The 27,930-nt window shown below is 37.8% G+C and overlaps 2 protein-coding genes across 4 annotated transcripts in view; one reads left to right on the top strand and one right to left on the bottom strand.

The window, feature by feature from the left end:
• The window catches only part of SMCO4 (single-pass membrane protein with coiled-coil domains 4), a 28,560-nt gene extending 23,624 nt beyond the window's left edge, over window positions 1–4,936 (top strand). For all 3 annotated transcript variants that reach the window (XM_066570517.1, XM_066570501.1, XM_066570509.1), the window contains exon 2: window positions 3,856–4,936. In XM_066570517.1, the coding sequence (XP_066426614.1) occupies window positions 3,988–4,167 (180 nt within the window). In that variant the 5' untranslated portion in view covers window positions 3,856–3,987 and the 3' untranslated portion in view covers window positions 4,168–4,936. The remainder of the gene's footprint in view (window positions 1–3,855) is intronic.
• A 6,300-nt stretch (window positions 4,937–11,236) lies between these two features.
• DEUP1 (deuterosome assembly protein 1) overlaps window positions 11,237–27,930 on the bottom strand; it is a 41,125-nt gene continuing 24,431 nt past the window's right edge. The window contains exons 10-13 of the mRNA XM_066570489.1: window positions 27,195–27,281; window positions 24,492–24,691; window positions 17,933–18,233; window positions 11,237–11,704 (exon numbers count right to left, since the gene is read on the bottom strand). Coding sequence (XP_066426586.1) covers window positions 11,534–11,704; window positions 17,933–18,233; window positions 24,492–24,691; window positions 27,195–27,281 — 759 coding nt within the window. The 3' untranslated portion in view covers window positions 11,237–11,533. The remainder of the gene's footprint in view (window positions 11,705–17,932; window positions 18,234–24,491; window positions 24,692–27,194; window positions 27,282–27,930) is intronic.

Genomic DNA, 27,930 nt, shown 5'->3' with positions numbered 1-27,930 from the left:
GGACTACAGGCATGCCACTTTTGATAGTGTTAATCCCTTCTGTTGATGTTCCGCTTGTGTCCCTGCTGAGGGAGTTGCTGGCTTTCCAGTTAAGGCAGTAGTTGGAGCAGTTGGTGATCACTTTCTGCCTTGCCAGATGTTTGGGTCAATTGAGCAGTTAATACCCATGGGAAGCAGCCTTAGGAGGATGGGATGTGTGCAGCCAGTGGCAGAGAGCCCTCCCCTGTTCAGGGGAGACTGGCACGGAAAGGAGACTCAGCCTCTGTCTGAGGAGGAAAGGTGAGCTTCCAGTTCTTCTGCAGCAAGGTTTGAGTCTGCACAAGACTGAACTACCTGTGAGACAACACTTTCTCATTGACCTTTTGATAGTGGCTTGCTCTGAGATGTTTTAAATGAGCAGTGCTAATGAGACTGTTAATTACACCCATCCCAGTGCTGTATTTCTTCCTTCCTTTCTTCACTGGCATTGAGCATTCCCAGACCACAAGCAGAATGGTTGCTGGCTGAGGGAGGATGTAGCTCAGTAATGTCAGATCATTTGTTCTCACGGACTGTGCACGCCACAGGGAACAAGACCCTAATGTTGTAATCCTGCCCCTGTCACTGCATTGATGTGCTTTATGGATCTGTTTCTTTCTTCCCATAATTTTTAGTAGTCAGTGAAGTCCACGGGGACTGGTAAGAGGCTTGGCAGTGTAAAGCACTCTGAACGTGCTTGTACAACATGGCCTGTAGAGTTAATTCGTATCCAGCTCAGCACTGGTTTTTTAGGGCTGTTTCATTCCAGGATGAACATAGCAGAATCTACAACATCCTGCACTTTTCCTGTGGGAAACTGCTGTCTCTTGCAGCAACTGTCCAATCCTGGCAGTCACGGCTGGGCACCTGGTGGCAGCAGGACCCTGGCAGCAACTTGCAGAGATTCACCACGTCCATTTTATGGTTCAGTTAAGATGAACCCTAAGGCTCATTTCTCTGAAAACTCTGGGTCAGTTTCTGTGTGAGTCTATCTCTGCCAGTAGCAAAGCCAAGTAATGCTATCCAGTCTACTGGATATGTATTTGGAGATTGATGCCAGCTTCCCAAACTGGAGAGTGTCAGCTTGCAATTCAAGTGGTGCTGACGTTTGCGGGAAGGCTTGCTGTTCTAAGCTGTCAGATGTTAGCCAGTGTATGTAATTAACTTGGTATAATTCTGCTTCAGAATGAAATACTCATTCAAAAGAGACTTTAAAAAACCATCCTGATGTTTTTAGTGTCTGGGTAGTAAGTGATGGTGCACAGAGCAAGGCATACATTTATTGTTAGAGAGATTGGTTTCATGGCAGCTCCTCTTTGTTACTGTGGTACAGAGAAAGTCCTAGAGGCTTTTACTGTCCATCACTTCTTGGGTCTTGTGGGTAATCCAGATACAAAACCCTCAGATGTACATTAAGAGAGGAAACAGAAATAATATGAAAATACAGCCTGAAATGCTCTGGTTGGCTAATTATCCCAAAGGACAAAGGTAAAACTTTATTTTGCATAGTAGTTTTTCTAGAGATTGGTAATAAATCTTGTGAGCAGAGGAGGAGCGGGAATAGACATGGAAGGGGTAAAAAATTTGTTTTGCCCCAGAGGAAATTCAGGAATTAGGGAAGTGATAACACCACCAAACCAGAAACCCATAGCTTGGAGGTGGTGTATATCAAAAGGTTCATCCTGAGTCAGGGAGAGTTGAAGATTTGCTGAGAAGAAAACTATGGAAGTTTAGAAATTACATAGCCCATTTGATTTAAAGATGGGAACAGGGTGTTGTGTGTAGTTGTGCCATCCAGCTCCTGTTTACCTCTCAATTGTGAAGTTCATTGACCACTTCCGGTCTCTAAAACTGTTACATATTTTGATTCTAATGTTGCACTGTGCAGAAGGAAATTATTCTTTTTAAGACTTAAATTTTATTGTTTCCTCTTTGAAAAATATCTTAGGCATCAAAATTCCCTTTTTGTGCTCTGTCAAAACCAAAATGAAGGGTTTGCCTCAAACGGTAAGCTGAAATTGCTAAGTTTATGATCAGAAAACAACTTCCTGAAAGATGGAGAGGCAGAGAATATAAAATTGACAAATCCAGCTGAACACTGTGATTTCATCATGCTTGAGCCTTTTTTTCTGTTGGGAGTGAAGTTTTTTATGGTTGTTTTGGTTTTGTTTATTTGTTTAGATTGCATCCAGGATGGACCATATAAAGCCAGAAGTATTGAGTCTTTGCCTGTTGCTGGTTTTCTAATACCACAGGCTTGCTGTGATAGTCTGGTCACTTCTTTCAGTCCAAGTTCACCAGAGTTATTCCACATTGTACCTTAAATGATGCAAAGTAATTGTCTGGATGAGATTCACAGCAGGCAGGTTGTTACCTGTGAGGAAGGATGAAAAGTCCTTTGTAGCTGCACATAACCTCTAGGTGAGGATTCTTGTTCTGTATGTGAGTGTTTGAATGTTTTTAGCTCTGTTTTGCTTTTGTGATGACGTTGAGTGGCAACACCAAAATAAAGCATCTCACTCTCAGTGAAACCTCTAGTTTTTTGAAAAAGTGAGTTATAAGACAAATTGTATCATCAACCAGAGATGACACATCAAGAGGAAATCGTGTTTGGGGTGAACTAAGCTTTGCACCTTTGCTTGTTGACATATGCTCCTCATCTACAGCAGCACATTAAAATCTTCTTTACATTTTGATTTAAAGTAGAGGGAAAGAAAAGAGGAAGTTGCAGTAACCCACTAATTTCTACATACATTTTATTCTGAGTATATTAGAGTGATGGAAAAACCTGAGTTCATCATTTACTTCAATTCAACTTAGTATTTGATACCAGTAATTATTACCCTCCAAATCTGTGTTTATTTATGTGTGGCCTGTGTCCAGCTGTTGTGCCGTGGCAGAACTGAGGGATGTGGTGGAGAAGAATATATCCAGTGGCTGGCATCCACCCTCGCTGTGCAGTCAGAGAATTGCACAGCTCCAGGCAGCTCAGGGGCAAAAAAATTTTGGGTATGGAAATACTAAGCCCCTACTAACTCTCGTTTCAGAGAGGCTTTCACACCATGCTGTGTTTTTGTTAATCTCACTTTGTGTATACTTCTGTATTTAAAAATTGTCTAGGAGATACTTCAGAACAACTAAATTCTACTTTATTGATGACTTCTTATCTACACCAGTGGTTTGTTAGCAGACTCATTATTGCTTGGACTTTTTTTCAATTGTCAATGGCAGCTGCAGTAAGTGTGACAGCACTGAGTCATGTTATGATTTAGACTTTGTTGTGTGGCAGCAGAACAGAAGTATTAAATTAAGCAGCTCTTTCTCCCCATTTCTTCCTGTTGGAGTACTCTTTATGCCAATAAATACCTGTTGTGGATGATAAATGCTTGTGGCAGGGTGAGTGCTTGCCCCTCCTTGTTCTGCAGGTTTGAGGGAGCCACAGCCCCTGAGCAGGGAGCCTCCTCCCTGCCTCCTTCAAGGGCAGCTGGAACCTGTGTTCATGCAAGACTAATTCAGATTATTTTCATTAAGTCTTTAGCTGTATTACCTTGTTTACCTTGGAGGATAAAACCAGTATCGTGCTGGGCTTTGTTTCTGGCTTAACAGAGTACAATACAAGTTCAGGGTCCTTGGACTGATACACACCATGATGAACTGCTCTGGTTTTTATGGGGGAAGTGTTGTGTGGATGAGCTGAACTCCATGATTCTGTTTCCTTGAAAGAAGCTGCATTGGTGTCCATTGGATGAAAGGTTTACCAAGTGGAGCTGTAAATGTTTTTAATGACTGGAATATGTGTAGATCTTGCTCAAAAGAACTGTTTTCTTTCTTTTGCAGTTTCTTGCACAGCCAAGCACTCAACAGAAAAGGAATTCTTCAGCATCTTGTTTCAAAAGACCTTGGACAATCTTCTGCTCTTCTACTCCCTTTGGTCCCACATTTCAGCAAAAAAAAGATCCAAAGAGGAGGATGAGGCAGCTTAGAGGAAAACCTAAGAAAGAGACCTCCAAAGATAAAAAGGAGAGAAAACAGGCAATGCAAGAGGCCCGGCAACAGATCACCACCGTGGTGCTTCCCACACTGGCTGTCGTAGTACTGCTGATTGTTGTGTTTGTCTATGTAGCCACTCGTCCCAATACAACTGAATGATGCAGCTTTTCAGACTCTCTAGCTTTGGGATATTAATTTTACCAAGAGCCAAAAGGAACTCTCTGCCACTCTTTTGGTACTTTGCAAAGGATCTTGCTGGTATTTTCAGTCTTTCTCTTGGCTAGAGTCCCACAGATTCTCTTTAGGAATGTAACATAAAACGTATTAGTGAATGTGCTAGTACGTTTTATGGTCCAGTTATGTGCCTTTCAGACTTTTAAAAATGGTGTTTTTCTTAAAGCTGTTTGAAGCTCTATATTGTAAAAGGAAATCGTGTTCTGCTATAAATTTGTAAAAAATCAGCTTTCAGCTTTTATCACTGTTACGGATAATGTTGCTCCCATGAGCTCTTGTATGTCTATTTCAGAATTTCCAAAGAAGTACATTTCTTCTTTGTACTTAATGTCATATGAAGTGCTTTGATTCAGAAAGGATATATTTATTTTTTGAATAAAAGAAGTCTTACTTGGAATCTTCAAATTATTTTGCAAAAAAAATGTGACATTGTGAGAGCCTACATTGTGTAATAATTTTTTCATCAACCACTATATAGTTCACTCAAAAAGAATTTCTTTTTGGTGTGAGATGCCAACATGCAAAGTGAATACTTCAGGACCTGCTGGATGGAATCGTACAGAATTTGGACAGGGAGATTCTGCCAGGTTTTGGTGAAGTAACTAATAACAAACTACAAAACACAGTTGCTTATCTGAATGTTCAATATTTGAAATTGTGTAAGTGGCAATAAAAAGGTGGTTTTGCATACAAACCCTTGATTATTTCTTTTATTAAGGAGAGAGAAGTAACAGTATAACTTTGCTCTCTGACATGTTTGCTGAAGGTAGCTGCTGTCCTCTGGCATGCCCCCATCCCCTCATTGGAAGGAACCTGTGAGCACAGCTTGGGCAGTTTAATTCTAGGAAATTAAGCTAAAAATTCTCATCAAAAGGCCTGAATGACCCTGTGTTCTACTACAGTCCTTTCTCATCCAAGTATTTTAAGGCACTCAATAGGCATTAACCTTCAGAAGATTTTGGAGAAGGAGATTGAGAACTCTTCACTGCTGCTTAAATGCAGGCCAAGCAAGGAAGAATGTTGATGCTACAGTGCACTGGTGCATGGCAGGAAATATTTCTATGCTGAAAGTTAAAGGTCCCTTGCGTCTTTCCCTCATGTGTAGTCTTTGGCTCAGGCATAGTCCCAGTGAAGTCAGCGGGACTCTTCACTGAGGTGCCAATGAAAGAGGGAGCTGTGTTTCCTGCATCACCCCCATGTACTGCTCCTGTGCAGAATGCTGCTGCCAGCCAAAGTTGCTTTACAAAAAAAACCACTTCAGGTGAGCAAATGCAGGTCCTTGCAGTGTACTTTGCCCTAAGGCCCATGTTCCCACAGCAGGGTGAGCCTATGGCTGGCTATAAACGGGCTCCACTGGGAATGATGCAGATACCCGATGGTGCAAGGAGTGGCTGTGGCTCCTGACACGTTGCTACTGCTGTTGGGAGTGTCCAGAATAAAACTGGCCCTGAAGACTGAGATGTTTTTGAAATACAAAGTTTACTAAAACCTAAAGAAAGGGTTTGGATGAACTGTGAGGTTGTTCCCCCCCGCAGGTTGCATCATAGCTGGGATATGTGCACAACGAGCTGCACAGACAGCATGGCCAGCGTGGTCTGACTGCCAGAGCATTTACCCGCAGAGCGGCCAGCGGGAAGGCTGCTGGCCAACCCCTGTGCTCAGCGGGCCGTGTGCTGACACTGAAATTATCTGTGCTTTGCACTGACAACCGCTCCCTCTCCTTCAGCTGGGGAGCTCTGAAACGATGAATCTGTAATGGTAATTGCTTAGTCTGTCATCTCCCAGCTGCTTCTGTTCTCCTAGGCACCAAATCCTTGTCCTATTTTTATTTTATCCTCAGTCAGGGATGGCTGTAGTGGAGCTCTGGTAGTTTGCACCTTTTTCAACTGAGCTGTTCAGCTTGAATAAAATTTGTGCCTGAGCAAGTGACCAAAAGTGTGTGCAATTTAAATATGCATGTCCTGCAGGGTACTTGGTGTCTCGGGTGTCTAGAATAGAAGTGCAGTTTTTGATAACCTCTTGCACAGATTCCTCCTCATCACCCTCTTCCATAGATTCTTAGCCAGGGATTTCTGACCCTTATTGCTCTGTAATACTTTGTGATGGTTCTAATGAAGTTCCTGTGACTTCCCCATCTCTGAGTTGTAGCTTATTTCAGTTCCTTTTACCTGCAGGGCTTTTTTATGAGCCGAGGCAATGATTTTATAATTCAGAGACCCTTCCCTGAAATTGTTCAGAGTCCTTATGTGGTTTTGCCCCACCTTCATTTTCTGCAAGAGTGGAGTCTGTGACATAAGAGCAATGAACTGATGAACTTGCTGATAATAACTAAATAGGTAAAAGGTCATTTGGGTTAGATAACATTTATGATTACTCCTCTAATGAGATGTTACATTTCTGCTGCTTTTTCTTATGCCCTTCCTTTATCTCTTGTCATCTGTAAATTCTTCAGGTCACAATAATAATATTTTCAGTGACAAATGTCTATTAATATGAAACTATAGCTAATTAAAGATGTGTATTTCAATTCTCTGAAATGTGCAATTTTACTGAGTGCTAATTGAGAGGAAAATAGTGTTATACTTTATGAATGGTTCCTTATGTAGTTCCTTATGTAGAAGCTGGAATTGATTTCACAGTTCAACTTAAACCCAATATTTTTTTCTCTAGTAAACAATAAAGTTGGATTCTGACATTTTCCACCAAATTCCCTTTTACTAGTATTGAATATAAGAATGTGGATTTGGAAAAAAGGTATGAAGCCTCTGCAGACAGGAACTGTCAAAAATCACTGAGTAATAATGGGGAAATAAATAAATGGTGGTTGCCCAAATGTCAACTTGTGTGAGCTTCTCAGCTAAAGGTGTAACTGTGCCTCTGTTTTTTTAACTGTATGTATTTCTCCAACTGTCATTGCCTTCAAAAATGTCTTAGAAATAGGGTTTCAAACCTTTTCCCAGCATACAGTAGCTTGTGGGCAAAACTGAATGATTTATTACAAGCATTTTCCAGAAAACTCATGCTGAGACACTTCTTCAGCAGTGTCTTATGATTTCCAAGAGTGCTCATTATCAGGTGATGTCATTAAAAACCTGCCATTGCCTTTGGATAAATCAAGTTATAGAAGCAGTTTTTTAAACCTGATTTTTCAAAGCATAAATCAAATCTGAGTCAAATACTTAAACATCAAGGTTTGAATGGAGTTTTATAAATGTCTGCGAAGTGCTAAGAAAACAAAGCGATCATGTCAAGCATTCTTGCAGCGGGTAAATGCCCAGTTGCATTACACAGGGCCTCAGCTCCCCAGAGCCAGGTGGGAGAAGCCAGTGGCACTGCCTCTGGTCTGAAGGAAGAACTACACGTATTTTAAGAACTCCGAGAGATTGGCTCCTGGTCTCATGTTTCAATCCATCTACAAAGAGAATATTTACTTATTCACTGATGTTCAGTTTAAATGCACACACCAGAGAAGATGCACTGTTCTTTTTTCAGCCCGTTTACCTTCAGTGCCCAGATGGTTCATGTACAGCTTTGAACACTCCTGTAGCTGTGAAAGAGGTGAAAGAAACAGATTCATCTGTTGGTTTAGGAAGGGACACAGGAATGCAGCATATCACAGTCTAGGGCATTGCTCAATCCACTAGCAGAAACTTAGATGCAGTACATTAAATTACAGCCTATTTATGGATTTGAGGGTGTCCATGTGATTAAAGAGTAACTCCAACACAGAGAACTTTGAGATCTGATCCCCACAGCGAGGGAAAAACAACACACAGTTCCCACATTGGTTTACCCAACTCCAATGAACTCTGCTTAACCTAGCATTTTCTCAGCAGAAGCTGTGTGTGAGGAGAAAAAACCCACGTTTTCCTAGCACAAGGCAGTTTGTGTGTAAAATCTAGTGGATAGCTATTTTGAATGGAATTAAACAGAGGAAATAAAAAATTGTGCATGACGTAATTGGTTGTTGTAGGTTGTAAAGCCAGAGGGGAATGACACAAGCTAAGTACCTTCTCCCCAGCACACTCTGCCAGCTGTTGAGTCTGTGGGAGACGCAGGAGCGGAGAGCAGCAGGAGAGAGAGGAGTTCAGCACATACCTGAGCAGGCTGTGATGGCTGGCAGGACAGGCTGTAGATGTGGAGTCACCCGGGACTCTTGCATTCAGCAGGCTCTGTTGACGGCTTCCTTCTCATTCCTGCCAGTCGTGTTTAGTTGAGCTGTGAATTATTGAGTGCTGGTGGGCTTGAGTCTGTGTGCTGTTGTAGTGCTGTTAAACCAGGAATTAGAACCAGTTCCACTACAATAAAGCCAGAGCAGTGACACTGGAGGTTAGGCACTTCCTGTACTGTCTCTGATCACAGCACAGATTTACTGGCTGTTGTTTAAGTCTTACCCATGGAAAAGCAAGAGCCGTGCCTGTGATTGTTTGTTCATTTTTGGGTTCATTTGGCACTGTGTTTTGCTGCTGCCATTTGCATTCATCTCTACACTGGCTCAGAGTACCCACTGTCTGACACTCTTACATTCTTATACTCCTAAATTTTCCATACATAAAAGAAGAGTAAGAAATGGAAGAAAATGTGCTAAATATCCAACTTTCATGTGAGCCATTTTAAATGGCTACTTAGTATTCAGTAACTGCTGTTTCAGCCCCCTCTGAGAAAGTTTTGGAAGTGAATTGGACAGCAATGCTCTGGCAGCTCTTATGCCACCAACTATTTCAAAATTACATCTTGATGAAACATGTTGGCAACTGCATGCATTTGACCTCTGTTTTTCCTTCAGCCAAAAAAAAAAGCTGGTGGCAGCCTGAACCATTGTTCTTTGTATTTAAAACAAGTCTTTCAACTGGGAGCCAAAAAATTGCTTTTCAGTACAGCTTTGAAAAATCATCAAAGTTCAGCAGCTTACAAAAATTTTCCATTGCCTTGCTATTCACAAAGTAGAATAGACATTTTCTGTATTTTTGGGCAATTTGCAGCTCCTGAAGGTTGCACCTTGTCCTGTTAAATGAGCCTAATGATTAATACCTTTTTTAATTTTTATTATTATTGGTATTTGGAGGAATTTATAGCCTTGGACCCTTCTGATTATTCCTTCTTTAATAATATACATCCATGTCCAACCCCTGTCCATAAATGACTAATTTCTCAGTCTTTATTATTTCTGCTGTCCATCATTCTTTAAAAAGATTTTTTTGGTGTGATAACATCAGGAAGATGTATCTTCCTTCAGAAACCTCTCACCTGCTCAGTTGAGTTTCTGCCTTTTAATGCAACTAAAGTATTCAAACCAGTGGCCTGGCTCCAGCTATACTATGGTAGCAATGGGCTCATTTAAGCTGGGGATTGTCAGATGAAAAACTTTTGCTGTTTGGTTGAGAAAGAGAAGGACAACCTTTCTGGTTAGTAGGTGTTTAAAAAATGGCACCTTGATCCATCATGTCTCAGCACATTTGTGGCACAGTGCTCTCTGAGCAGGCAGTAACAGTAACAAGTAGACTGTTCAGATATAGGTAATTCACAGTTTTCAGTGCTTCTCACAGGCAGTTTATTATATGGCATTGCACAAAAGCCAGGCTGAAACTAACTCTGGTATTTTATTAGCCAAAATTAGTAGCCTGCCCAGATCTTAAAAAGCTTTATGAAAAAAACCCATCGTATCAATTTTTTGATGATTTCATTCACTCATTCTGCATCATCTCACAGATCTATACCTTGAGAGGCGTCCTCATGCCTGAACTGGAGGCAGACACATACATTTCTTTAAAGATCTGGAGCAGACTGTCATCTTGTATGTTTGAATTTGAGAGATGCAAAAGACTGGCTAGCTGGCTATTTATTTGGCTCTTCTGAAAGGCAGTATTTTCCTGTCTTTTTGCTTAAACAGATCTTTCCCAGCTTAAAATTTAGCTTTATTTTCAGAGGTTTCTGAATTTCTTCATTAATTCTTTTAAAACTGCATGTCCCCCTAAGCTGAGGGTACGTATATATTTATAGTTTGTTCAGATGTCCTTCCGTCATCTTTTTATTCTGTCCTTGTTCCTCCAGCTGAGTCTAGTAATTTTCCTGAATTTTCCTGTAAAAGGTTCTTTGATGTCCTCATCTTCATTGCTCATTTTACTGCAAGCTGAGCCAAACGGGTATTTAAAATCTTGGTATTTTGTGTAAGTATGATGTAGTGTATTTTGTCTTAGTGGAAATATAGCATCGAAAAACAATTTACATTTTAGCCATGGTCCTGAATATTAATGAGACTTCTTTTACTCACAAACTGGAGCAGTTTGACAGCTTGGTATTATTTTTATCCAGATTTTCCCAGGAAGCTGGCAACAGTATATGGTGGAAAGCAGTTCTTCAGTATCTCATTCACTGAAATTGGTGGTTCATCAACAGTGTCTGTAATTTCTGTTTCGCTTGCACAGCAATAGAATTCAGTGTGAATTGCAAATAAAAGGAATCTCAATATTATGCAGATTTTCGGCACATGTAGTTGAATTAACTCTGCTTGGTTATATAATGTTTTCCTATGATGTAGGAAAATGTAAAGAATTTAGAGCCTTACCTAAGACTGATCACATGTTGTCTGAAGTTAAAGTTTTTCCTCACTGTTCCAATACAGTTAAACAATGAGCCAACATGGTAACAAAACTTCAATCCAAAATAGCTTTTAAACACAGGTTTTAAAAATTCTAAAGTCTAAATAGAAAGTGCATGAGATCAGGTTCTACTCCAGATGAAGTCCATAGGTCTGGTAAAAGGGGAAATATGGGTGGCTTCCAAACATGTGCTTGGTCTTTTAATGTTCTTCTCATGGAACAGCATTTCCAGAGGCCCAGGGCAGCAAAGAACCACCAGAGCATAGATAAGCTTTTCATGCCAGAAGCTGAGCCATAGTTAAAGGCTTTTATTATTTTTCTGTACAATCTAGAGAATTTCTCTTAGTTGATTCTAATTTCAAGCGAATAATTCCACTTATTAGCCCTCTGTACATTACAGAATTTAAAGTACCTTAATTTACAGTGCTGCAACGGGGTGTCTGCTGCACACAATTTAACTGGGCAAAACCCACCTGTATATTTTAGAATATGTTCAGAGTTTATTTTGTCATATAGTCAAGTTACAATATACTTAAATCTGTAGGAGAATGATGATTTTCTTGAAAACTTGGTGTTACAAATACATGCTATTGGCACTGTGCCTAAATACATTAACCAGCTAGTTGCAGATTTTAGTTCTGAGAAACTCATGAGTGATTACTTGGTTTGCTTTTCTTAATTGTGTGACTGTCTTAAGTATGCCTGCTTTGCTGCATCCTGGCATATTTTTTTAGAGTATTTTCAGAATATCTTTGCAGCTCTTCAAGGTGTGAATTTAAACGTTCTTCAAATTCTCTGGTGTGTTTCTCTTCCTCTTGAAGGAACTTTTTTGTTGTTGCAAGGAAGGACATCTCAGGGGGAGACTGAGCAATGAATAGAAAATCATGGTTAGGAAAAACCAGCAAGTGCTGCAACGTGTTTGCATTACCAAATTCTAGATGTGAAAAACATTTTGACCTACAGCAGCTAACAACACTAGAATGCTTTACACCTCTTCAAGAAAGCACCATTTTTAAAGGCATACGTTTTTAAAGGCATCCATGTGCCTAAATGACATGGACTGAGCGTTGTGTTTGATTATCTCTGATATTCATAGCATTAGGATATAGCTTGGCCATTAAAAATTTAAATATCCCACTAGACAGAATTAAGCTGCTGCAGAACCTCCAAAATCTATCAACTACAGATTATGTTAGTTATTTGTATAATGTAGACCAGGGCAGAGGACAATAATCTTTTTTGGAATGACAGAGTATAATTATCTTGGATACTGCTGATTGTCTCCTGTAATTTTAGCTCTCTGCTTCTGTGGTATGATGCTTTCTGAGGAAAGGAAGAAAACTTGTGCTCATTTCAGAACTATTAACTCCAAGCCCTGACGTTCTGGAGAATGTACTAAATTTTTTTTCACTGCAAGTAATTCACTGAAAAATCTTCTTTCCATTTAATGAGCATTTAGTAGACTCAGACTGAAACCATACCAATAATCAGCCTTTAGATGGTTGTCATGGGATGCAGAGTTCTATAAAGCTAAGGACGTGTGAATCTTTGTTGGAACAAGTTCTAAATTTTTAGGCACCAATTTCTGTTAATTTTCTTGCTAATACCTAAGATGCATTCATTGGAATATCTTTATCAAAAGAAATATGAAATAATTTTTCTTTTACTAACAATACTATGCCTGTTTAAATACATTCAATACTTTTTTGTAGAGATAAATGCAATTTTATGAAATGAATTTTTAAGATTTGGCTGAGGAAAAAACTTAGTATAGGGGCTTTAATATAGAAAGAGAGGTAATCTTCTATTTTTATATGGTCATAAACTGGGAAAAATGATTGACATCTTTAATCTTAGTTAAACCATATCTTAAATAGTTTTTGTTACTGATTAAGTTATCAATCTAGAATTTCAGGGTTTTTTTCTAGAATTTAAAAATGTTTGAAGTTTATGTGTTAGCACATCAAATAGGAATTCAAATATTCAGATGGTCTGCGGAAAAGGCCAATTATATTGCATCCATAAATTTTTACTCCAGGCTCCACTGTATCAGAATGGGGTATTCCCTATCTCCACAGAAACTAGAGACAGATTTGGACTTTAACTTTGTTGAAAACTGCTCTTTAGCAGCTTTTAAGGATAAAAGATACTAACTAGAAAAATGCTCTAAAGCACCAATCCATTGAAACCCTTTGCAGCAGACTCTGAGATGAAATTTAGAGATTTCCTATAGGAAACCCCTTTTCTTTTCAAAGTACAGAAGTGAGTGATAGCTGGAAATAAATTCTGAGTTTAATACCATCCTTCTTGAGTGAGAGAGGCTTCCTGATGTATAGGGCTCCTAAAATGAAATTCACAGAAAAAGCAGAATCTTCCTTTTCTCAATTGCTCCAAATGAATGTTTTAAAATGACGGCAAGATAAAGTGACTTAATTTGACATGTATGAATAAGAAACCTAAAAGTATTGGATCACTTTTTACCATAACACTCCTCTCTCAATCCTAGTACTAGCAAGAATAAGAAAGAACACCAATCCTCTAAAGTTTAAGAAAATGGAGGGACATCACCTGCCTTTGATTTTCTTCATAAACACACGCATGATTTCCCATTCATAAATTATCACTCCTCCCATATGAAGAGTTTTTCCTGACATTCTGAATGCCATGGCTACATGCCATTTGTTCCTTCATGGGCTAGGTCACAAATACATCTCCTCGTGATGTCAAGACTCAGTGACAGAATTGTTAGTACTATTTTAAATTATTTGAAGAAGGCTTTTGTATTGTGAAGAATACATTGAATTTGGAGGCTTTTCCTAAAGAATCACCATGTGTTCCCCTTACTAAACACCAGAAATGAAATCGTTGATTCAATGCTAAGCAAATAAAACACTTTCAGTGAGAAGCATGAGAAACTGGGAAAATCTGAATCTGAAATACAAATTTAGGAGGTGTCATCACCTAGAGAAAAATGTCATGTTAGACTTTTCCTTGTGGACTGCAGATTTACACAGGTGCCAGTCTCAGAAAATTTAAATCTAGTTAGAAAAGATTCTTAGAGATTCAGGATAATGATGCTTAGAATTACTGACTTCTGATTGGAAACAGACTGGCCTCACAATCAAGCTATCTTCCCAAACTGTTAAATGTCCTTTGCTTCAACTGGTACTTTGATGTGTTTCCTCTTGAAATACACTGTAAACTCTGAATGAGACATTTCTGAATTTCCTCAGAGCTGAGAGAAGAATGTTTATCACTTAGAATAAGCAGGTCATGGCTCCTCACAGCTCCTTACCCGAGGGTCAGACATCACAGACTATGATTTTAGATAGGTCCCTAATGCATTGTTTTTCATGCACTTTGAGAGATGGTTTTATCTAAGCAAGTCTAAAAGGCAACATTCCTTGTTAGCAGCATTTTGCATTCCAAGCCTCTGGTCTGTTCTTTCATTCTGTTCTTTATTGTCTTTACTTTTGGCCTCTGAGGAAGAAAAACCACAAACAAAGGGCTTTAATCCGTGTCTCAGATAAGATTCATAGTCCTTGGTTTTGAATTTCTTTTTTCAGATATTACTGCTTTTATGTCTTTTGGGTTTCTAACTGAAACTGGATAGGGATGGGTTCATCATAAGCTTTCGTTCTAACTTGTTTGGGTAATAAGGCAAGGAGGACTCTATATTTTCATTTCTACAGTGTCAGCTGATCTCATATTTCTTTGGTGTATACCAGTAATGAGAAACACCTTTCTACCTCATCATTTGCTGGAAAGGAAGGAATGCACCTGACAGAGATGCATATTTCTATAGATTAAATATGTGCTAAGTATGTCTTCTCCTTAAATAAGAACTACCCAAAATGGTTAAGAATTCATTCTGGATTGCTGGGGAGGAGCCATTCAGGAAATTAGCTCTCTCAAAGAGAGAGAGACAGAACTGCTTAATTAATTTGCCTAGAGGTAATCTCTTACTTGGCCCATGAGTTGTCCCAGCATTCTTGGATGCACCTTCAGCAGGGCAGCAAGAAAGCTTTAACACGTGGGATATTTTAGTATTTACTGGTCAAATCATGAACAGTCAAACCCCAGTGTTAGAGTCTTCTCATGTTTAGCTGCCTCTACTTTCCAGGAAAGATTTTGTAGTACCAAGAGTAGAAACTGGTCTGGCTAATTTTAGTCTCACAATGACTAAATTTGGGATGTTTTGGAGCCGTTTCCTCTAACCCTACACTGCAATACATGTTAGGCAGCAGGTGCTGTCTTAAACGCGCTTCTGCTCATATATGAAAATTAAATTTGAGATGCCTTGAAAATTGCTGAGTGACATAGGTAGATTTTTAGAGGGCCTACGTAGCTAGGAAATAGTAATACCTAGGAGTGAGAGACATGGACTATAGCATGCCTCAGGGTAGGATCAAGACTGTCAAAATAATTCCTAATGATGTCCAGGGGTAGAATTGCCACAACTTTTCATTGCAATCTATTTGTTAAGCGAGTTCCCATACTAATGCTAGAAAATTTCCTAATGCCTAATTTAAATTTGAATTATTACAGCTTAAGTCTTGTATTTCCAAGCCTTAAAGCCAGAATAAACAACTGTCTATCATCTCAAGAGAAACATGAGAAACTATTTATTGGTTGATCTTTTGACTAAAAGATCAACCAATCATTGTCTGAAGTTGTTAATTTCAGAAAGAGAGCACACCCTAAAGTACTGTTTAGAGGAAAAAGTATTTCCCTAGATTTGGAAACCCTTGAAACAAGAATTTTTGTGGTTATGGGAATTTCCAGTGAATCCCAGCTGAGCTTTCTATGACTCTTTCTATACATGTCACCTCTAAGTAAGAATGTGAAAGGGCAGAGGTTGCAGTGGAACATTTACTAATCTTTGTCTGAAGATTCTTTACCAGGAGAGAGACATAAGTCACTGTCTAAAGTGACTACAGACTATTTTCTCTCTTCCCTCAATACCAAGAGTTATTTTGGTAGGTATCAGGACATCACCTGGAAATTTGATGTTTTCAGTTTGTGCTACAAATATTCTTCAGAAAAATAGTGCTTGTAAGATTTTCTGAAGTTTTGAACATACTGGAGATTTCACATGGGTCCTGTGTCCTACACCCCTGAAGACCTCAGAACTCAGTCAAAGAACTCTGGTTTAACATATTGTGTATTGTCCTCCCTCTTTCTCCTCACTGGAACAGCTTTGCATTTGAACACAGAACTCTGGAGTAACAGACTGTTGAATGATTTCTGCACTAAAGCTGTGGTATCCAATGTCAGCCTGAGTGATCATTTAATTTCAGTGGTCTGAACTTGTACCTGCTGCAATGCCACCGATTTGAACCTAGACTCTGCATGAGAAATATCTCTTGCTTAACAGTTTTGTTATGTGTTTGCCCACACACCAGCTGAAAAGTCTTGGCATTGACCCTGGCCTGAGTGCCAGCTGGGAAATAGTTTCCCTCAAGCTTGAGGAAGTGTCTCAGAAGGGACATTTTTTCCAGGCTGTCTGGAATCAGAAGCTTTGTGATTTGATGTCTTTGTCTGACACTTCTGACAGAAGAGAGAACTGGTGTTTATCAGACTCATCTGGGAAAGTCCAAATGACTCTTTTAATGATTAGCAGTTTAAAGAGGAAAAATCTCAAGCCATAAGAAACCAGAAGCTGTTTACTTCAAGTTCCTGTGAAACATAAGAATATAAAATGGAAGTGAGGTCAAGTACCTGGGCCGACATGGTTCTCAGTGTTCTCAGACTACTGGGACAAAGCTGATGGGACCACGGTCAGTGAAGGGCTACCCTGCAATCCCTGCTTCACAAGCACACCATCATTACAGTTCCTCCTATCACATTTTTTTCCCCCAGAACTTCTTCTTTATATATTTAATAAAAATTATTACTGTTGTGTTATAATTCCTCTAAGAACAGAATTTTCAGACTTGAGTGCCTACTTGACTTGGGTTATGGTAACCTTTAGATAATAAAAACAGATACCACAACTCCCCTCCCAAAAAAAAAGTGAGGTTCTGGACTATGGAGATAGTTCTGCAGCAGCCACATCTCTGATAGCAAAGGCTGGGCATGTGTTTCTGAAGCGGACAGCAGAACCGGGGTACAACAACCCCAGGTACAATTGCCTGTCAAACCCCACTAATAAATGCTGAACTCTTCCCTCTTCTGCCTCTATAGGTTCAGCCAAAGCCCTGCAGCTGAGAATCTCCTGGTTACAAAGATCCATGCATCACAGCTGGACAGAGGGAGGCCTGTAGTTCATTCCTCACTGACATTCTTAGTTTCACTGCTTACTGATGGTATGGTTTTGTGGCTTGAGGTCAGGAAAGTGCTAATTGTCAAGTGCAAAACGATAGTGGCCTGTAGTAGAGCCTAAGGTAGAAGAGAAAATACTAAGGAAGAGGATAAATCTCAAATTTAGGGGAGCTCTAAAGCCAAATAATTACGGAAATATTTTCTTAAGTTGTCCTAGGCAAAGTGGGACTTGTCCCACTTGTCATGGAGAGTGATAGTCTCCAGACTATGAAGACAAAAAGAAAGAATGCTGTCCTAATACTCTTTCACTTCAACGAAAATAAGGATCACAGCACTTATAATTTCTGTTTCTTTTCAAATACAATAGCTAACATATGGAAAATAGTTGCTATGATTTTTCTGATTTCTTCCATCAGTCAAAGAGATGTAGATCAAATAGGAACTTGATTTGTCTAATAGCACTTAAGGCAGTCAGTTTGCAGGTATTATGGAAATACACTTGAAGCAGAGTGCTCTTATATAGGCAATGCAAAGCAAAGTGCCCCAATATAGAAGCCAATAAAATGTAGAAATCTTTCTCACAGTCACATAATGGCAGGTAATTATCACCACTATTGTTATAACAGAGTTATGGTTCAGTAGGGGATGTTTAATATCCAGAAAAACAGCATTTCTGTTAGGATAAGGTACTTCTATTTTTGCTGGGCTGGCACTGTATAAATAATAATGACAACAAGAGTGATCTAATTTTTGGCTTCTCCAAGGCTGCATTTGGTCCACAGATGGATTTTTGAGAATATATGTGTTACAGGAAAATAGTTACTTACCAATAATTTGATTTCTTCCGCATTGTAAGCAGGGCTCTGAAAGCTGCCTGTTCTGCCCACTTCAGGAAATGGCCCAGGAAGGCCCAAATGATACCCCACTGGTGGTAATGAAGATTTATAATCTATTTTCTTTTCATGGCCTCTGTGAAGTGGATGAGAAGATAAAGTGCGATCACTTTTTGAACCAGTGATATTGCAGTGGCCATACAAAGCAGGAGTGCAGTTTCTGTGGTATCCACAAGCAGTGAGCATAGCAGTCTGTTGACATTCCACTTCCCATGAATCTTTATTTTGGAAGGATCTAAAAGAAAAAAAAAATCTACACATGAAACCCAGTTAAAACTCTTAAGCTATCACAGCAAAGCCAAGGATTTTTCATTTTACTTGTTTACAAAGTTTTGATTTCTTAGCTATTCAAACTGCTTCATGCATGAAGTTGCATGGGCATAAGATTCAGCATTACCAAATTGCAGCAATTTAGCAATTTCCACCTAGGTTATTGTAAAACTCTCTGTGTGCTTTCTCTGTCTGCTTCAGCTGTGAATTAAATCCCCTAATTTAAACCCTTTCACTGGAGCTTAGGTTGAGGAACCTTGCCTTGGTTGGTGTAACTGTGGCAGAACGAGCTAAAACACAAACTCACCTCAGGTATTGAAGATGCCAGTTCTCCTTAAGTGTTTGTTACCTATCCTTTGCTAATGGCTACCATTCCTTTTTCCAGTGGAAAAAGCTATGCAAGCATCCTTTGGACATGTCTAGGAACCAGAGTGAATTCAGCCACACAAATAGAGGAATTAAAATGTGAAAGTGCAAGAGGAGAGAAAAAACCTATTATTAGTGGTTGGATAATTAGTCAGTTTTGGTCTAATAGTATCTTAAACAACTATGTTCAAGTGGCTAGAATTTAGAATAAATACTTAAACAAAAATAGTACAAGAATCTTTGATTCTGCATTTTTACGGCAATGATAGTTTTGCCACTGATTTAATGGTAACACTTTGGATATTAATATAAAAAAATTATTAGATTTTTAAAATGCACTCTCTGAAAAATTGTACAATAACTTGCTTTTGTAACAATAAATGAAATCTTCAAGCTTAAAAAATAATTTAAAGCACATTATTATGATTTTCCAGAACTCTTGTATCTCAGTGATCAGAATTGATGTGCAAGTACATATTTCTAATCATCTGTATTTCTGTAAAGCAAAAACTATTAGGGTTACTATCAACTTAAAAAAAAAGAAAGCCATTTTCCTCCCATTCCCAAAACACTTAACTGAACAATTCTGATACTGTATTGATACAAGCACACAATTTCGAGACTCACTTGCCCAGATGTCTGTGAAATTACACTAATTTTCAATTGCATCATTCCTTGTATTACATACCAAAACATGCAAAAAACTTATTTCAGATTCTATAAATTTTATGTTACAGTATTTCTAGCTGAGATAAAAATTTCCATTGTATTGATGTCTGTGCTTACGATGAAGTTTTAATCTTGGGAGGTAACTACTAAAACATGATAGCAGTTTGAACAGATTCTATCATTGCAAATATCCTAAAACACTCTAATAATTTGAAATGCAGCTATAAAATCTTTTTAAGGGCATGTTCTCTGCCACTAAAATATAATTTAATAAGTATTCAAGAGTATGCAGTGCTAGTCAGTACTTTTTTTTCCTTTTTAAAGAAAATGAACTTGCCAAGTGCAGGGAGAAGACAGTGTTTTCTGCAGAAAGATCACACCATCATTTTCTAATCTTAATTTAAATATTTGTTGCTGGGAGAGAGTGGCTGTGAAGCCTTGATGGACCTGCTTTTACAGAAGCCCTTCTGCTGGTTTTTACAGGGACACAGTTGATTTTCTTCACAGTAGTTTGTAGGGGGCTGTGTTTTGGATTTGTGCTGGAAACAGTGTTGGTAACACAGGGATGTTTTAGTCACTGCTGAGCAGAGCTTGCACAGGGCCAAGGCCTCTTCTGCTCCTCATCCCACCCCACCAGAGGGGAGGCTGGGGGTGCACAAGGAGTTAGGAGGGGACACAGCTGGGACAGCTGATCCTGGCTGACCGCAGGGATATTCCCGACCATATGGGAGCATGATCAGCAATAAAAAGCTGGGGGAAGGTTGCCTGGGCATCATGACAGGTGGTGAGCAACTGCACTGTTATCACTGGGCATCACTTGTTTCATGTATTCTAATTATAGCATTATTATTTTATTATTGTCATTTTTATTATTACTACTACCACCTTATTTTTATGTCCTATTAAACTGTATTTCAACATATGAATGTTACTTTCTTTAAATTCCAATTCTTTCCTTGTGAGTGGGGGAGTGAGAAAGTGACTGTGTGCTGTTTACCTGCCAGGTTAAACCACAACAGCCCTAAACCAGGAAACTGAGTATTCAGCACAGGGACTGTGCAGAACAACTCAGAGAACTAATGAAGAACATATTTTTTTTCTCTGATTATAAAAGAAGCTGTGATTAAGATAATCTGAATGCTATGGCAAAGGAAATTATATGCATGATGCTGTATCACTATTTGTTACTATAATTTTATTTTTACTCTAATAATAATAGTACTATTCTACATGCTAACATAAAACTCTCTCAGACTATTCACCAAACTTTCCAGATTTCTAAATCACCTAAAATGTTTACCTTTGTGGACGCAGAGTTTTCTCCTTTCTTTCATGCTTTTCTTTACATAAATATACTCTGCTCTTTGGGCATAGGAGAATACTTTTTTTCTTTATTTTCCTCCCTATTTTAAAGTCAATTCCATCTATGGTTTGGATGAAGGGCACTGTGAAAAAAAGCCTGCCACAACTAAAGATAGATGGCATGAATAATAAAATCACAGTTTTTTTTTTTTTAAATCTCATGTTCTGACCTTTTTGGAAGTAATTTTCTCTCTAAACCCATAGTAAAGTCTATGTGGTCTGTGTTCTTTTCTTTCTGCCAGAACTGCTTCTTTATGTATTTAATAAAAATTATTACTGTTGTGTTATAATTCCTCTAAGAACAGAATTTTCAGACTTGAGTGCCTACTTGACTTGGGTTATGGTAACCTTTAGAATATAAAAACAGATACCACACTTCCCCTCCCAAAAAAAAGTAAAAAAAATAAAGGGACTGATTTTTTAAAAGGAACTCTCATTCTCCCACTCCTAGTGTAATCCAGAGAGTTCTGGGACTGCTTGGTATTTTGGAAAAACATGACCCCTACACTGAGGTACTTTGACAGGGATACTGGGCCTTTACTCTGGACGGTTTCCACAGTTGTGGTTTAAACTTCTACCAGTTCATGTGCAAAATAATATCTAAGAACATAGATCTACTTTAAATACAATCTACAAATTTGTGAAAAGCTGTCCATTTGTTAACACTACCAATGCAAATACACTATTTCTGCAGCTGAACAACTTATGCTTTTGGTGGGATTAGTCCTAGTCTATTTAACATGTACACATGCCACACAAATAATATCACTGTTGACACGGTGACATAGGGGACAAGCAGTGAAAGAACAGTGTTCTCACAAAGGAAATTTAAACAGGATCTAGTTTTCCTGACTCATACATAAAATCTTCCTGGTCCCTGGGTGGCCAATGACTTCAGGGATGCAAAAACCCCAAATCCCTTACTCAGCTTTGCTAGTTGACATGACCTAGCTAGAGTGTTGAGAAAGAAAACTACAGATCTTTAATGGCCAGAATGTCTTCAAGAATTTGTGCTGTTCCTTTTACCTGGCAAGTATAACGGCTAGCTTGATTTTAAAATGGATAAAAAGCCTTTTCCTGAAGAATTGTGTTCACTGCTTCCACTTCATCTATTGCAGTAACTGATACAGTGGTGTGACTAAGAGTTGTATGATCTCCAAAAACCTCGTGAACACAGATACTCACTGTAAACACACATGTATTAAGTGATCCCCAGCTACCTTAGCAGGATTAAGCCTTAGAATTTACCCTTCATTTTCCCACATGATGGAAGTGCACTTTGGCCTGATCAGTTACCTATTTTGTGCGTATTTTTGTGCTAAATAAATAGCTTTTCATTTCATAACTCACAGGCATGTTTTAATTTTGGAAGAAACAAACTGAACATATCAGCTTCATCAGAGAGTTCTCTTTGACCATGCACAAATTTAAATCAACTGCATATGGTCAAGGTCTAAGCAAAGGATTGAAATCTTGAGAGTGGGGAAAGCTTATGTAAATGGCAATTAGATGTAAGATAATTACATAAGAAAACAGTAATTAAATATGGTGGTTATAGGTAGAACGTGGGCACAGTCCTTTTTTAGCAAAAAGATGCTATTTCTGCATATCTTACTTTCTAATATTTAGAAATTCACTGTATACAGAAAGAAAGAAGAAATCATTCTGCTTTTTGGATTGCCAGTACAACTTCCTGCAATTTCCTGTGTCTTCTCTAAAGGTCTCCTCTCTAAGACATGATGGTGCTCATACGCAGGATTCCAGTACTGACTGAGAGAAACAACTGAAAAATATTGTAGAATATACACCTGTCCCTTGCACAAACACCATGTTTTCTAATTTTTTACCATATAAAAAAAGTCTTTTGTGCCCTTTCTCCAGTGCCATAATTACCATGGAAACAGAACTGCAAATTAAACCAGAAATAACAGGGTTTATGCTCAGAATAAAATAAACATACCCCAGATTTTAACTTAACCAACACCAATTTCCTAGTTTATCTGCATACATCTGATGGTTGAAAATTTAATTTTAGTTTTCTGGAAAAATTCTGAGGTAGTTTCCTGCTTGGGAACAGAGAACTGATAGTACAGAGAGGGCCCAATCATAAAAACACTGGCTACACAGTACATGTCAAATTTGCGCGTTTTAAAATCTGTGTATTTATTTATCTGAATAGCTTTACATTTAGGAATTCTAATGAATGATTTAGGTCCTGAAATCTTGGCTCAATATATCTGTTTCATCATATTAGCTACAATAATAATAATAATAATTTATATTGTGTTCAGTAGTCTGGCTGAGATTTCTGTTGTGAGAAAGGTCAAATCTCACAGGTGCCTCTCTCACAGTTTTGATTGATCTTCCAACAGCTATGAAATCACAGTCCTGCAAATTACATGCATAATTTTATTGTATCAAATATTTATGTTCTCATAAATTAAATTTCACGGTCTCTTATGTACAGCAAGTGTAAATCCTGAGAAGATGGGGAAAAAAAAGTCTTATTTTTTCCTCACTTTAGAGGAGTTGAAACATGAGCAAAAATGCTACTGACCAATTTTGTTAAGTTATGAGACCTACTGGTACAGAATAATCTGTATTTTGATTTACAAGTATTTGTTTCAGCAACATCTTCAACATAATTTCAAACTTCATTGGAAATCAGCCATACCTGCCACTTCCAAAGATGGGTGTATCTGTGTGTATATATATTCATGCATTATGTATATGCATATATGTATATACTTATATTTATTATAACATATATACATCTCTTTATTTTTATATACATATAAATAATATAATATAATTCAACACAAAACAACACTCTTTAAAAAGAAATTTTAGGCTATGGAACTACATTTACTGGGATGCTGCTCTATTTTGCAGAAAGAAAATATTTTTAAATTTTGCCAAAACCTAAATGTATGAGTTTGAAGACTTAACATGTTCAGTTTTGGCTCCAACTATTTCAACTTTACTTCACAGAACTATTTCATGTTAGTGCTATCATATCAGTTCTTTATTACAAATAATCAGTATATTTAGCTTCCTATTAATTTTATTTTCCTGTACTGTGAAATACTGCTTAGCAGGGTGTTGTTTTCTGGTTTTTTTAATTGCAATGGCATGATTATAATATGTTTGAAGGTAATTCATTGGCTCACTGAATACAGGGAAATAAGAAGAAAGTCATCAGTACAATGCTTTCTATGAGTCTGAATATTCTCATTATTTTTCCCTAACAAGGAGTTTATTGTAGTAATGACTTACTCAGAGCATCTGAAATTACGTTTCTGTTAAAAATCAGGTCACCCAAGAACACTGAAGCCAGACAAGGCATTAAAATACATTTAATGAAACTTCCAACAAATGAAACTGGAGGACACAAAGCTTTTCAGCAGGGCCTATAGTTCAAACTGCTTATTAAGAAAACCTCCCGTCGAGAAGTTTACCGCTCATGTTGATTTTTCTAGCCTTTCCTTGTCTTGTTTTTATTTGGTAGTAAAAATTACAGTCTGCTCTACCTTGCAAAACCTGGAACTGAGAATAGCTTGAGCAGCACATAGAAAGTTTTTAAAGTTTCATGAGCTAAATACTAAAACAGATATTAAACATTTCTGAGACTTCATTTATTGCCAATTTCCACTAGCCATGCAGAAAAATGCAGGAAGTCCTTACAAACATACTAACTAGATCTGATGGTTATATTGGTGGGAGTTCTGAATGAACAGAAACGGCAAAAAACTTGACAGTTTGGCCCAGTCAGACCTTCCAAAACACTTACAAGAAGTTTCATAAATGTGTACAATCTAAATATTACCTCTCTTCCTTTTCTTGCATCTTTGAATGGGTTTGGCAGCTGTGCTCTGTTTCTCTGTATGTATCCATGCAACTCAGTATCGATCTTTCTGTGTCATTTTGTGGTTTAGCAAGGCTATTTTGTAGTCTTAAATTCTCATGTTTCATTTTGTGAACAGAAGCTGTGAAATTTCCATGTTCTTTGTTACATAAATCTATACACTGTGAACGGAGATAATGCCATCATTAAGTAGTTATTTTTTCCACAGTAAATGGGTATATTTTTAACAAGCAAACACAAAACAATGTTCTATGCTAAAGAAAAGACCTAGCTACCATATATAATCACGCAACATTTAGGGCAAACCAAGAGAATTGCCTCCAGAAAAAAAAAAATCACAGTAGATAAATAGAAAAGAAGGGATAACAGCCTCTATAACACAATAAAACAAATTAAAATTTCTCAGCAAACATGCATTCAAAATATTATTGTTGTAAATTTATCACTTGCTTTGTAGAACTGATGACATAAAAGCAACCACAACAGCTATATCTGCAGACTCTATTGCTCCCTCCAGTAACAATTCCTCCAAAAATAACAAGGAAAATTATAGGAGTTAATTACTACACTAGATACAGAGTATGTGTACAGGCTCAATTTATTATGTGTGTTGAGACAGTCACCTTCAGTTTCAGAAGCAGTGAGTAAAGCCACATCAGCCCAGTGCTCTCTGTCCTTGTCACTAAATCCTCCTTCTCAGCTGGGTTAGCCCACACGGTGTGCAAGGCAAAATACTGAAAGTGCCAGCCACAGTTGCACTGTGATCAGGGGCTAAAGAGCCCCATCCACTAGCATATCAAGAAGGGAAGATGGAGATTAGCTCTGGAAGTTGTCTAGCCAGGATACTCTGTTCCTTTTTTTCTATCACTTAATCCACAAAGCCTATGCTGCACACCTGAGCCAGCTATTTTGGAACTATCTCTCTGCAGAGTACTGCACTGCATTGTGTAATATATTTGCAATAACAGTATACTGTCATCACCAGCAAATTTTCAAAAGGTTTATCAGATTACATACAAAAGACTAAAACCCCCTGCATTTCATTAACTTGTGCTTTCATATATTCCTAGATCTACCTTATTCTCTGGGAACTCAGTAACTCAATACAGATTTGGTTCTTTGTACACTGCTGGCACAACTGTGCTCCTGCATTTGAAAGCTTGTCTATTCCTTGCACCGATTTGATGCCATCTCTTCCTGTGAACCTTGCATTCCTCAGTTTTAGGGTGAATTTATGAGCCAAGCTGGCATGGAAATGCCAGAAGGTATAATAAAATTTAATATTTTGTGCAACTATGGGGGAGCACGGGTTCAGCTATGTCTCACAAGTGGGAGGAGTGGCAGAACCTAGGGAGAAGGAGAGCACTAAGTCATCCTACCACCAATAGCTCTAGAATCAGCTGTAAAGTTATAATTGCATGAACCCCAAAACTGAGCTGGCCCAGCTACATTGCTTTTGACATCAAAGTAACCCTGCCTGATGATGCATTGCACCATACTGACTTAGGCTGGCACTGGTCTCAGAGGTCTGTGTAGTGCTGCACTGTACAGCACAAACATGTCCATAAAAATCTCTCAAATCCCTAGAATCTTAATATCAAATATATCACAATCTAATGTTTAGATTCTCACAATACATTAGTAAAGCAGCAAAGAATTTTTAAGTCCACAAATCTACTGAAACATGTATTGACCTTGGTATGTGTAGTAACTGGATTTTACTGTTAAAATATAACAAACATGTGATGTCTCCAAGGACCCTTGTCAGACAGCTCTTCTCAATCTTCAAGAAAAGTGTCACTGCAGAGAAGATTTAGACATGCATAGACACACATCCATCTGTGCTTCCACAATAATATATCAAATATACACACACAGATATCCATAATTGTGTATATGCATGTGTAGGTAAGACATCACTGATGGACATCCATGCTGTTTTAAGGGTGTGGGTAAATGTAACATTCTTTCATGACAATTCACAGGCTACAGATCCCCCCAAAATGTATTTACATCAGTATTTCCAAACAACATTCCAGTGGGATTTTTTTTAGTGATACAGTAACTGCAGATGTTCTGTAAGAAGGGGATCTTTTGAAGCTTTTTGTGGAAAACAGCATATATACTATTTATTATACCTTCACAAACCATAGTTCTAGATGATCTTATGGCACACTTTTTATCAATTAAATTTTAAAGCCCTGCTGTTTGGAGAGATATAAATACTAGACTCTGAAAATAAGCTGGGTGGGAGCAAAATGTGTCAGTTTTTTACACTGCTATTTAAATACCATGTGAACAAAGGGGTAAGATATTAAAAAAGGGGCATATTTTTGTCTGTGAGAATGATGACTGTTTAAACTTAAATAAGTGGTATCACTTACAAAAAAATAAGCTCCCAGAAATTGTTTAGTGTCTAGACAATTACTGAAAAATTTAACTTACTTGTAGTTTAATACAATTAAGGTATAAATTACTTTTAGCTATACTCATCTTCAGGCTGTGTGTGAATACCACTTGGTTTGATTATGTTGCACACCTGATATTTGTTTTTTTATTTAATGTATGCAATCCAGAAATCTCTAAATCTGCCATGATCTTAATCTACATTTACAATAAATATAAGTAACTATTCTGCATACTTCATAGGTTAAAAAAATTTACCGTGCAACTTTCACACTCCTGGTTTTCCGCCATTTCTTTTAGATGTGTGTTTTCAGATTTGATAACTTGGTAATGGAATTCCAACAACTAGGAAAAGATTAAGATCTTAGTTAAATACAAGAATATTACTCTCAACTGAAAGAACACTGAGTACAGATATATTTAAGCTTAATTTTACAAAATGTGCATTAGTAACTACAAAACTTACTATAATATTTTTAAATCTAGCAATACCAAAGTAGGAAGAAGTATTAAACTATCTATAAAAGAAATACAAATACAATACCTCTGAATTTATTTACCTTTTTGAAAGAAGTAATGACTTAGCAAAACAAGTTCACATGCAGTTACTACATAGAAAGAGGACAGATTTTACGGGCCACTGAAACTAGATGAAATCCTATTCATGACATCTAGAAATTATGTCTATTCTTTTATTGATACAGAAATACCTGGTAAAGAGTGCCACACAACAGGAGATATCTCTCATTTTCCCCAAACACTAACTTTACTATTGTCAAAAGTAAAGTGCTACGTCAATCACAGTTTTCCACATGTAGTGACCCTTTCAATAAACACAGAGATACCCAGAAACCTCTAAAAATGGTGATTCTTTTGTTTTACAAACTAAGTAATGAAGCTGACAATTTTTTTTAAAACAAACATTTTTCACTGAAATCCCCACTAGTATCTTACAGTTTCCAGCTATAAAATTACTAGAATTTTCTATGCATAT

Source organism: Molothrus aeneus, chromosome 2 (assembly GCF_037042795.1).
Source record: "Molothrus aeneus isolate 106 chromosome 2, BPBGC_Maene_1.0, whole genome shotgun sequence".
NCBI lineage: Eukaryota > Metazoa > Chordata > Aves > Passeriformes > Icteridae > Molothrus > Molothrus aeneus.
Note: the sequence above shows the minus strand (reverse complement) of the source record. Positions and strands in the feature narration are given on the sequence as shown.